This window comes from Ochotona princeps, chromosome 13 (assembly GCF_030435755.1).
Source record: "Ochotona princeps isolate mOchPri1 chromosome 13, mOchPri1.hap1, whole genome shotgun sequence".
NCBI lineage: Eukaryota > Metazoa > Chordata > Mammalia > Lagomorpha > Ochotonidae > Ochotona > Ochotona princeps.
Window position 1 is genome coordinate 57,673,701 of NC_080844.1, and position 13,340 is coordinate 57,687,040.

Genomic DNA, 13,340 nt, shown 5'->3' on the forward strand with positions numbered 1-13,340 from the left:
TTCTGGGTTACCTGTAAATTTTAAGATATTTAGCAACATCCCAGTAGATGTATGCCAAATGGTGACAACCAAAATGTCCTGAGTCATTGCCTAATTTCGCTAGGTGGGAGAACAGTTTTGAGAAGAACTGCTGAACTAGATGGAACCATCAAGACTTCTTCAATGTGTAAACAGGGTCTGCATATGGCACATTGTTTCAGGCAGTAGCACCAACTGATGAAAGAATGTCTTCAAAATTTGACCTAAAAATAGAATACATTGACTTAGGAGTCAGCCACTATGTATACTTAATTAGGTAATAAATCACTGTCCAAGTTATAGTGCACTTATTTTTTTTTCTCTTTGAGCATTTTTAGTGATAAGATGTTCTAATTTTTACAGGTCTAAAGATACAGATTTGGAAATTATTGTAATTGAAGTCATGGTTGAAATCATGAGAGTAGCTTTCTCTGTGAACAGGAAGGAAAGAGTGTAATTCTGTGACCTGAATTTTCAAGAATCCCCAAAATTTAAAGTTAGGGAGATGGAATATGACCTAACTTCCTTGACTGTGTATTATTGAGTCATGAGGATGAAGGAAAACAAGCCAGGGTAAAAAGAAAACTCAACGTGAGCTTTATAGTAAAACCTCAGAGTGAGAAAGTTTCAAGTAATGAATCATTGGTCTTGTGAACTGAGAAGTGTAAGTTGGCTGATAAAGACTAGCTTATTTATATTTTAGAAAGTTATAGTTATCTTCAGTTAAAATATTCTCAGGATGGTATTCTTCAAAAAATGTGATATGTTAATGTGAATATTAACATTTTGTTAGTATACAAGCCAGAGAACAAGGAATTAAGTTATGAGAAAATTGATATGGAGTATATTGATCACTTCTCTAAACAGCTAGAGAAGTTATATAGTTCATAAGTATACACTATTTTTCTACTTTAAGGGAATATGGGGCTTACCCGCTTAAAAATTTGAAAATCAGAAATAAGGAGCTTGATAATATTAGCAGGAAAATTAATCATGTGATTGATAAAACACATCAGTGGTTGGGCAGATTAAAATCATTGACTTGAAAAAATCTGTAAACTATTGGGGCATGAATGTAGAAACATAACATGTATGAAATGATGCAGAAACTCAGAGCTCCTTACAGATGAGGAATATACAGCCTGAGTCTAAATTAAGTGTATTTACATTTTGGTTCGACTATAAGCATTGGACTTTATACTGTGCATTGGATTCTTATGCTCTGAGCTAAGGATATATGTTATCTGAAGTATTTCTATAAAGCAAATTCCGTCGTTAATGTGAAGGATATAGGACAGCATCTGAATTGTGTTGAATTAGATGAGTCAGTGTTTAGAATGGCCATCACTGATACTGATTCTAAGGTCTTCGGCTAAACAGGAGGCAGTGGTAATAAGAAAAATACACTGAGGACTTATTTTAAACAAATGGAGCTTGTCAAAAATTGCCTTTTTGTGACTCACGTGACAACTACAGTGATTAGTGACATTGAGGACTAGGTCTTTTTTTTTTTCTTTAATAATGGCCTGAGACTAGTAAATTTGTATAGTATTCAAGTCTCTTCATTGCAGAATTCATGCTTACAGCACAATAAAATTGGAAATGAACAATAATATAGGAGTAGGATTAATCCAGCAGATGTACTCATGTCTCTGTTACTGAGATAGGTCAATCTCAATTTCTGCTAACAAAATACCATGTATTACCATAGCATATAATCCTTCATTTAATATATTAAGCTGCATTTTAACTGATCTGTGTCTTAATTGAAGCATTAGTATACACTTTGTTTCTCAACATAAGCCATACTGATGTTTTGGTGTGACAGTTCTTTATTGTTGGCCTAGTCCATTGTAGGATGCTCGGCAGTGTTGTTGTCTCTGCCCTGCAGGAGTGAGTCACACCCCTCTCCTAATCATACCATTTAAAAATGTTTGTAGATGTTGATAAATGACACCCAGGAGAAGGCAAAAATCACTTTAGGTTGAGAAGCACTGGAAAATTCTCGTGGCTAGTGTATGTTGTCATAATAATAAAAGGAATGAACATGTGTAACATTTGAATTTATAAAATTATCATGTTTTATGAATCATAATAGCAGTTTTAAGGAGATTTTGGTTGCTTTATAAGACCAGTGAAGTTGTAAATTTATGTTTTTTGACATTAAAGTGCAAACATAGACCATATTGTGTATCAAGTAATATGAATTTTTTTCAAACTGTGAATTTTTTTTTCACGTAGAAAGTATTATAAACATATATGTGTTTCATGTTTCAATTTTTTACTGAGTGATTAAATCTACATAATTTTTATTCTTTGATATGTTTTTAAAGTTTGATTTTATATTTCAAGTATGTTTGTTATTTAATTTGTTTTGGTTTTATTTTCCAGTTGTTTTTTATCTTTATTACTGGTGGCTGCTGTGGTGTGGAAGATTAAACAAACATGTTGGGCTTCTCGACGGAGAGAGGTATTGATGTTATTTAATACTTATTTGAAGCAAATTTTTTTTGTCAAGTTCTTTTCAAATGCATATTTAAAAATCAACTTTTCCTATTAATATTGAACAAAGCCATCAAAGTTTTGTAAAATTTTAGAGCAAACTTTGTCATTTTATTTTGATTAGTATCAGGAACACTGATCAGTTACGAAATTTGAAAAAAAAAATTAGAATTTATGGTGAATGCAAATATTAAATATCTTGCACAACTTATTTCTAAAAATCTCTAAGTATTTAGTTTTGTATGAAGCAGTTTCATAAATGTCTGGTGCCGTTTACAAGAAAATTCAAGCAAGGAATATTTGTTTTTGGAAAAATTTTATCGACTCTAAATTTGTTATAACATTTATTTTTTGGTAATGAATTGTTTCCATTTGTTGACTATCAGTTATTTATCCCCTTGATAAGTGAAATATATTTAAATAGCACATCAATTGAATAGATTTCTATAACAATTAATTATGTAACTATCTTATCATCCTAACATTGATAAAAACTAATATTCTTACAAAATATAATTGATGACAACGTCAAGTAAACATATTTGCTAAATTTTGCATATATTGCAGATACATTAGGAACTGACAGAAGCAACGAAACACAGTCATAATTGTAGCAAAGTTTCGACATATATTATTTTATAGTTCATAGAAAAAACACTTTATTCCTATTCAATTAGTTTTAGTATGCTACATTTTTAATTTTTCTGCTGCATTACCTAATACATTTCTATCTGTATAAATGTTCACATTAAAAATATCATGTTGAAATATTTAAAATAAGGCGGAGTATCTTATTTCGGGACTAATGAATGGCATGCTCTTCTTAATTTTTCTGCCTCTTAGCACTTACCAAAGCTCAGTGCCGCACTGTAGTTTTGAACTTGAGCACCTCCGATGAGTCGTGCATCCTAGTCCTCTCCACCTCTCTGTCTGAATATGAACAGTGAAATATCTATGTAATTTTACAAGAGATAGTCCTAAGGGGAAAAAGTCTCACCAAGGAAGTACTCTAAATATAAATATGTAAATATTTGATGAAACATGAATTTATGTGGAGGTAAATATACTTCTAGTTGTCTTTGGTGATCTATTTCATCAGAATTAAAAATTCATATGGAAGAAACTATCTCTTGGCAGGCAGCAGATAGGTCTTCCATAATGGAAGTGACCAGCAAATCATTCCAAGAAGCCTGGATCCATCCTTGATGGAACATTCCCAGTACATGGTCCTGGGCACTATTTAGTTATCTAATCTCCAATGTTTACAAATGCAACTCTACTAAATGTAGTGTAGTGAGAAGATCAACATACAGATGTGCCATGGACTGGCATCTGAATGGGGGAGTTGAATTTCTTTGTCTCTTGAGAAGCTAAGTTTGTACCATCCCGTCCCAGTGTGGGAACTAGAGAACCCTGAAAAGGTTTACATCTGTTAGCTGTAGTCTCGATATAGTGCAGGTATTTCTGTGTGAAAAACCCTGTAAAACTGGTTCATCCACACTTCTCAAAGCTACACACATTTTATTATTATTATTATTATTATTATTATTATTATTGGAAAATTATTTCTCATTTTAGCATTATCAGCCCCAGAGATTTTTACCCAAGGTAATTGTAGTTTATATGATATTGTATTTACAGCCCTTATGTGAGTAGAGGTAAAATGTGTTTTTATGTGTTCCTGTTTTTATTCAGTATTAATCATTAGATTAAGTATGACATTCCCGCTAGCAAAGGATCCCAGTACTTATCTATGTGAGGTATGATTTCCTCTTTGAAAAACATGAAGAGATTAGCTATCATTGACTTTATGCTACCTATGTCGAATGAAAAATTGCCTGTGTAGTTCATGAAAATAACTTAAATGAATCTTTCCTAGAATGTCTTTAATTTTGTTACAGTTGTATTAGGAAATTTTCTGTGTATGACAGTTGAGCAGAATGTTAATCTTTGGACATTTAAAAATACATGGTATTGGGCCTAGTGTGGTAGCCTAGTGGGTAAAGTCTGTGCCTTGCACGCACTGGGATCCCATATGGGCAGCAGTGCTAGTTCCAGCAGCCCCACTTTCCATCCAACTGCCCACTTGTGGCCTGGGAAAAGAGTCAAGGACAGCCCCGGCCCCCATGTGGGAGACTCAGAGGAGGCTCCGGGCTCCTGGCTTTGGATTGGCTCAGCTCTGACTGTTGTGGCCACTTGGGGAGTGAATCATTGGGTGGAAGATCTTTCTCTCTCTCTCTCTCCTCCTCTCTATATAACTGATTTTGAAATAAAAATAAATACATCTTTAAAAATATATATGGTATTACTTCAGCTAGGCATATTGTTTTCAAATAGTCAAAATTTTGGTTTCTCATAAACACACATATTATGTTACAAGTTTAATATCAAAGGTTTATTATTAATATTATGTTTTTTAAAAAAGATTTATTTTTATTGGAAAGTCAGATATACAGAGAGGAGGAGAGACAGAGAGGAAGATCTTCCATTATATGATTGACTCCCCAAACGGCCGCAATATCCAGAGCTAAGCTAATCCGAAGCCGGGAGCCTCGTCTGGGTCTCCCATGCAGGTGCTGGATCCCAAGTCTTTGGGCCGTCCTCAATTGCTTTCTCAGACCACAAGCAGAGAGCTGGATGGGTAGGGGGCTGCCGGGATTTGAACCTGTGCCTGTATGGGATCCCGGTTAGCTGCCAGGCTATCCCTCTAGGCCCTAATGTTACACTTTTTGACTAATTCCTCTGAGAATGCCAGGGCTCTTTAAAGCAACCTCCACCCCCACAAAGAAAAAATGAAGCTGCTTTGGATTTCAATTTTGCAATTAAACTTGATACATCACCATCAAATTCATTTCTATGGTAATCCTGTTATGAAGATAAAAGCTTCCTTTTGGGCTGTGTTCATGAATGGAAGTGTTAAGTGAATATTGATTAGTGAAAATTTTGTATGTTAGAGGGATGAATTTGTTTACATAGCCTCTTCATGTTATAGAGGTATGGAAAACATTTAGCTTCCGTGGCAAATTCAGTTTTAGTTATCCTTTGTGATACTGAAATGTTTGAAAGCACATAATGTACATTACAAGGAATCACTTGAAATATTTTCATGCTTAATTTTTACCTTGGGTTTTAATGTGTATTAGCTATTATAAGATCAAGATATTATGATGATTCCTTGGACTAAGTTAATCATATGATTGATATCCAACTGTGAGAACATTATGCATATGTTATTAGCTGCAAGGATTTTTTTTTCAAAATATTTATTCCCATACTTTTGGAGTGATTTAACTGTAATTTATATCTGTTTAAGTCTGACCAAAAAAAAAAATCTATAGACAATAGATTTTAGGAAAACACAGGATTATTATTATCTTTTAAAGGTTTATTTATCTTTATTAGGAAGGCAGATATACAGACATAAGGGAAGACAGAGAGATCAATCTCCTGCTCGTGGGTTCACTCCCCAGATGGCTGTGAAGGCTGGAGCTGAGCCGATCCAAGGCCAGGAGCCAGGAGCTTCTTTTGGGTCTCCCACATGGGTGCAGGGACCTAAAGCACTTGGCCGTCGTTCACTGCTTTCTCAGGTCATGGGCAGGGTGCGGCATGGGAAGAGGAGCGGCCAAGATCTGAGCCAGTGCCAATATGGGAGGCCTGCGTCCGGGGTGGAAGATGAGCTGGTTGGGTTGTCACGCTGATCCCAGATAGGTTTGTTTTATATCTATTTTGTTACCAGTGAATATGTGTCTTTGAGTAATCACTACTTTCTTACGCCTGCAATTTTGCCTTCTTCAATTGTTCTTTTAAACTTAATTGCTTAAAATTTGCAAAATATATTAATAGAAAACTTCATCATGTTTTAATCTTTTATGTGTATTATCTTTATGTTTAAAAATCAATATAAAAAGTGCCAGTAAAAATTTGCAAAATATATTAATAGAAAACTTCATCATGTTTTAATCTTTTATGTGTATTATCTTTATGTTTAAAAATCAATATAAAAAGTGCCTGGGAGAAAAGTAGTGATTAAAGTTGTGTTCATGATGCCCTATTTCCTTAAAACATTTCATAATTTTGAAGCATAAAACCAAGATTTGAGCTTATGAGTCAAGCTACAGTTTGAGTTTAAAATATGAAAGTAATAACCACGTAAGGAGCATGGCTTTGAGTAACTACTGTCTAGAGGCCAAGGTATTAGTTAGTTCTTTCTTTATATACGTAATCGTTTTATGGCCATAAAGGTGACAAGAAATAATAATATCACTAAATTATACTTTATTAATAATATTTCATGTGTGAATAATTTATATTATTCTCTGAGGTGCTAAATTTGGCAAATATGTTCTCCCCTAAATGTTATTAATACAATGCAGCCATGTTTTACAAATTGAGCTATTCAAAATGGTTTAGACGCTAAACTTATTTACAAAGGGGAATTGAGTACAGGGAGAAGATAGTAATTAAAACATATTATTTCCCGTTGAGAAATTAAAACTTATTGATTATATGTTTGACTTTAGTTGTTATAGAATTTCTTGGTATTTCTAATTCGTTTTCAAATAATGTTTCAGATGTTTTTAAAAATCATTGTTACATATGTTTAAACATTACATGCTGCATGTGTTTCAAAGGTACTATTCTCAAAAGATAGCCATCTTTCCTTCCTGCTTCCTGCTTCCCTTCCCTCAATCCCCATCCTTCCTTCCTTTTCTGTCTTTAATTTTGGGAAAGATGCTCTTTCAATCCACTCTATAATCACAGGTTAAGTTCGCTAGTAACTAGAATATTCAACATGGAAAATTAGGAAAACTGAAGTTCCACTGGAATATGAATGAGGGGTAAAAATGATAATCAAATCAGATGTTCTTTGTGTATTTTTGTAGTATGTAAAAGTGCTGTATATTGGAGAAAATGCATTTTCTGATTGGGACTGGCCTATTCCACTAAGCAGGATGGTTTTCAGTTGTGTCTACTTTGTCTTGAAAGACAAGATTCTTGGCAGAATAGTGTTCCAACATATGCGCTTTGTGTATCCAGTCATCAATTTGTAGATATCTACGCTGACTGCATATCTTAACTGTTGTGAATTGAGTTGCAATAAGCAAAGGGGTAATATGTTGATTTCATTTTGTTTGGGTTAATTCCCAGTCGGGGGTAGCTGTTTCATGTGGAAGATCTATTTCCAGATTTCGGAGGAATCTCCATACATTCTTCCATCATGATCATGCTAGTCAAAATTCCCACCAGAAGTGTACTAGGGGAACTTTTCTCCAGAACCTCACCTGCATTTATTAATGTCTCATTTTGAGCTATTAGCATTCCTGATTGGGTTGAGATGGAACCTCATTGTGTGTGTGTGTGGTTTTTTTTTCTTTACCTAATGGCTAGTGATGCTGAACATATTTTTTTGATTTAATTTTTATTGTAAAGTCAGATATATAGAAAGGAGGAGAGACAGAGGAAAATCTTCTGTCCATTTATTCACTCCTCAAGCAGCTGCAGCAGCCAGAACTGTGCAAAACTGAAGCCAGGAACCCAGAGCCTCTTCTGGGTCTCCCACGTGTGTGCAGGGTACCAAGGCTTTGGGCTGTCATTTTCTGCTTTCCCAGGCCACAAGCAGGGAGCTGGATGGGAAGTGGAGCTGCCAGGATTAGAACCGGCATCCATAAGGGTTCCCGGCGCTTCAACCCCTAGGTCACTGCACTGGGCCTCGATATTGAACATCTTTAACGTGTCTGTTGGCCATATGTATTTGCACATTTCTTAACCGGGTTGTTTTGTTGTTGAGTTTCTTGAGTTCTTCATAGAGCATGTATCCTCAGTCAGTTGCATAGTTTATAAGTAATCTCTTTAATTTTGTCTGTTGCTTCTTCACTTTTCAGTGTTTGCTGTTAGCTTGGTGTAAGGAGGCTTGTTTCATGCTTCTGAGCATGTAGATCCAGTTCTCACAGCACCAGCTATGAAGAGTATTGTTTCTCCAGGGATTTATTTTAGTTGGCTTGTGTCAAATTAGTTTGCTGTAGATGCATGGATAGGATTTCGGGGTTTCTGTTCTGTTCTTTGGTTTGCATTGCCTGTTTTGTTTTTTGTTTGTTTGTTTGCCAGCAATAGGCTGTTTTGATTTTAATTACTCTGTAGGATGTCTTGAAATGAGTTTTTGTGATACCTCCAGCTTTGCTGTTGTTTGAGAAATGGGGAGGTGTGAGGGAAATCCCTGAACTATGGAACTGTATCATAAACATAAAGAGTTAAAAACAGATTGCTTTAGCTATATATGGGAATGTTTTAAGAAATGCACATCAATAAATGGATAAATCACATTAAGAAACATAGGATAAAAAACATCATTTCAATGAATGCAGAGAAAACATTTTGATAAAATGCATCATATTTTATTGCTAAAAAAACCTTTAGCTAATGTTGTGTAGAAGGAGCATTCCTTAATACAATCAAGACAAAACATGTCAAGCTGATTACAGCCTTGTATCAAGTGGGAAAAGTTGGAAGCACTTCCAGAAGGATCTGTAACTGGACATGGTGCCTACTTTCTCCATTGCGATCTGCTATAGTTCTGGAAATTTTAGCAAGAGGTATTAGAAGGGAACTCAAAGGTTTACATACCAGAGAGGAGGAAGTCATATGACCCTGTTTGTAGATGGCATGATCTTATATATTGACCTCTCTGGGGGAGTATGGGAACTTGTAGCAGTTAGGTAAATTTGCAGGATATATAGAGCAAATCTCAATAGCCTTTGTATATACAAACAGTGCTGTGGCAGAGAAAGAACTTACAAGATCGATAGCATTCAAAATAGCCCTGAAAAGCTTAAATCCTGTTGAATACACTTAAGGTATGTAATATCTCTACAATTAAAATTATAAAATATGTGATTTTAGTGTTAATGGTTCTTTGTTTTAAACCTGTTCCTGAAGATTGTGTTATTGTATTGCTTACATTTTGCTCACCAAAGATGAATTAACTTCTTATAATATTCCAGGCACATTGATAAAATGTGAGGCTATAAGGAGAAAAACATGGACCCCATTATGAATTCATAGCTTTAAACTATTTCAGTAATGATCCTCAAGTGTGTGCATGTGTGTACTGTTCTCAGAGGAGCATTTGGATTTATGGGATTAAAGTATATCAAAAAATTTCCTGGAGGTGAGATAAGTAGTTGAAGGGAATGTTTACTGTTACATAGTTACGTATAGAATTAATTTTTTAAAATTCTCAAAATCCAATAATCATTTGAATTATTTTTGTAGATATACAATATGAAAAGTGCACCTAAATATTTTATTATATATTTCAGTGTTGCTATTTGCTGTGTGACATATTGTTTAAATTCCTTGAACTCCTGTATGTGCTTCTTGTTCTTGATAAAAAGCTTTATAATGAGTTTTCTGAATTCTGTATCCCCCATTTTCTTGATGTCTTCCTCAGTTAACTCTGAGGTTGCCAAGGGCTTTTGATCCTTTGCAAGAGAGTCTTCAGAAATATTCATTGTTCTTCTGTCTCTTTTGCTCTTGGTCATTGTACTTCTGGTTATCAGATTCTTCTACTTGGGGCAGGTTTCTAAGCTGTGTCACCCACAGGTTCACAGTTCAATTTTACTTATTGCGGTTGTTACCCAGTTCTTTGTTTATAGTACTTTGTGCCACTCCCTCCAGTTAGTTTCAGACCTGGCAACTTGAGTTAGGCTACCACCACGGGCACCAAAGCCCCAGTTCCTGGCTCATCATTCTATCTCCTGTGATCCTGTGCTATGGTTGCATTGTTGTCTGTACAACCTTTTCCCCACTTCCAGTTCAAGCAGTTCTCAGGATTAGGGAGACACCAGGTGTCCTAAATAACTAGGTTGTTGGTTGTGCTGATCTAGCTGGAACCTCCTGTCTGTTCAGTCTGAGGGCCAATAGGACCTATTTTGACCCATAGGATGCAAAAGTCAGTATTTTGCCTCTGGGACTGGTGCAATGCACTGAGCTCATTGAGTTCATTCCCAGCTCAGCATACGTGCAGCTCACTGTTGCCCCTGCAGTGTACAAAATGGTGCCTGATATGCCACTTGCAGAGATCTGGATCTGCTGGTCATTAGGTCTGAGGGTAACCGGACCTATTTTGTATGGAACTGTAGTTTGCCACGTCAGTGCAACTCACTGAGCCAGAAATGAATTCATTCCAAACTGAGTGTACGCTCAGTCCTGTCCCACAACCTTTGCCTCCCAACACGAAATGACACTTATTTTGTCTCTGGCGGGTGTCTGGGCTGTGAGTTCCACCGTCTTCCTTCACCACTTATTGGGATCTACTGTTCTGTCTCTGCTCCTTTTTGAATGAAGCAAATCAGCAGGACAGGCGGTCGGTCCTTTGGCTGCGTTCACCTGCTGAGCTCTTGGTGAATTCCCAGTCTGGTCGCTGGTGGAGCTCTGGCCTTGGTGGAGTTCAGATTGCTGCTCGCTGACTGCTGCTCAGGGACTGCCACTGGGTCATCTGGTCACAATACCATACCGTTGTTTCTGCTGCTCTCCCGTGTCTGTCTCCGGGTGCTCTGCCATCGGCCTGTCCTCTTATTTTCTGGAATGTGCCTTCTCTGTCTCACCCTGGCTGATGGTTCTCTGTTCAAATATGTCCTTTTCCTATTCCACCATCTTGATTCTCATAAGTAGTACGTTTCTAAGCATATGTTCTAGAAATACCTACCTCCCTCCATTTTTGAAAGAAATTAATTAAGTCTTTATGAAAGGATTGTTTTATATGAAGCTTATTTTTCATTCAAAATGATTCTTGATTCTGAATTTTTTTCATACAGTGTGATATTATGTAACTGAAAACCAAGAATGATATAGACAAAAATGTACTCTCTGAAGCAGTTTTTCTTCAATCAATCAATATATGAAATAATTATTGTCACAGGCGCAATTTTAGACAAATAAAGTAGTGAATAAATCAGCCCATTAAATAAGCAAAGTAATCCTCAGTTTACATTTGCCAGGATGCCATGTGGGCACCAGTCCATATCCTGGCTGCTCTGCTTCCCATCCAGCTCCCTGTTTCTGGCCTGGGAAAGCAGTAGAGGATGGCCCAAAGCCTTGGGACCCTGCACCCATGTGGGTGACCTGGAGAAAGCTCCTGTCTTTGTCCCCACTCAGCTCAAACTGCAGCCTTTGCAGCCATGTAGGGAAGCAACCACAAGATGAAAGATCTGTCTCTCTATTTCTTTAACTCTCTCTTTCAAATATATAATCTTTTTTTTAAGCCCAGGTCAGGGCCCAGTACAGTAGCCTAGTGGCTAAAGTCCTTGCCTTGTATGGGATCCCATATGGGTGCTGGTTCATGTCCCAGATGCTCCACTTCCCATCCAGCTCCCTGCATGTGGCCTGGGAAAACAGTCGGGGGTGACCCAAAGTTTTGGAACCTTGCATCCACGGGGAAGACTGGGCAGAAGCTCTTGGCTCCTGGCTATCGATCAGCTCAGCTCTGGACATTATGGCCATTTGGAGAGTGAATCAGTGAAAAGATTTTATATATATATAAATATACACACACACACACTTCTTAAACTTTCTAGTAAAATATTATATTTTCCTTTTACCTATGTAAGAAATTTAGAGAATTGAGGGCAATATTGATATCTTACAAGTAACAGAGAAGGAAAGTGTGGTTTAAAACTGAGTTTTCCATATTTCAGAATTCAAATGCCTGAAAGTATACAGAGAATTTCAAAGAAATTCTGTGATTGAACAGATTCAAAATCCCAACTGGTGATTTATAATGTAACCTAAGCATCCTTTTCTTGTGAGGATACACAGTGTGTTTCATCAGATATTCTAACACAGAGGGATTATCACTCACAAAAAAAATGAATTCAATTATGGCACATGCTTTGTTACAACTAAGAGCATGTTTTAATTATTGAAAACACTCCATGTCCTTATATAGGTACAGATTTCTTGCATGTTTGTATTTAAATCTAGAAAAAATAGAATGCAAATAAATTTGTTAAATTGTTATTAAAATTTGTTCATTTTCAGAGTACAGTTTTCCACAACACAGTTGAAAATAAATGGTTTGCTTCATATAGTTTGCTTTTTTGAATATCAACTTTGTACCTGTGCAAGAAATGACATTTTTTTCTTTTTATTTATTTCTTTATTGTTATTTTTTCCATGATACAGTTTTGTAGATCCAGGAATTTTCCTCTGCCTCTCTGCCTCCTCATCCTATCCCATTATACTTTGATAGCATATTGTTGTGTTGAAAAATGGTTCTGATTTATAGCACTCAAGTGCTGCTCTTGCACCTAGTTCTTCTGGAGAAAATACTGTTTACCACTTCGACCCTGTATTCTTGCTTTCGAAATTGACTTATATTAGCTTTAAAGTACAGAGTCTCCAACTAATAGTTGTTTGAAGCACTCTGCATATAAATATAACATCTACAGATGGTTGATAGCTTCAAGCAAAATACGTAAAAGTATAATATAAAGCATAAAACATTTTTATATATTTTTAGAAAATTCCATTTTGACTGTGTTTTTAATCGTGACCTTCCATCATAATTTCTAGTAGTGTAACCGTGTATTTCCATAAAAATTTTAAGTTACCATACTGGTTAGCAAGACCCTGCTTGGACTGATTCTTCAAAAGTGCCTTGGAGAAAATAGTAGCTTATTTCTCCTTGAGTTCCTCTTAAAGTGCTAACCTTTTGTACTCCAATGAAGCCTGCGTCTGCAACATTAACTTTGACTTTCAAAACCCACATATAATACTTTAAACAGTTCTGTAATCGAAGTTAGAGAAATTTGCTATCCTTAGAA

The 13,340-nt window shown here is 36.0% G+C and overlaps 1 protein-coding gene across 2 annotated transcripts in view; it reads left to right on the forward strand.

The window, feature by feature from the left end:
- Nucleotides 1–13,340, forward strand: part of ATRNL1 (attractin like 1) — a 558,159-nt gene that overhangs the window by 243,645 nt on the left and 301,174 nt on the right. For both annotated transcript variants that reach the window (XR_009246557.1, XM_058671950.1), the window contains one exon: nucleotides 2,410–2,488. Coding sequence is in view for 1 of the 2 variants with exons in the window: in XM_058671950.1 (XP_058527933.1) it covers nucleotides 2,410–2,488 (79 nt within the window). In the remaining variant the exon portion in view is untranslated. The remainder of the gene's footprint in view (nucleotides 1–2,409; nucleotides 2,489–13,340) is intronic.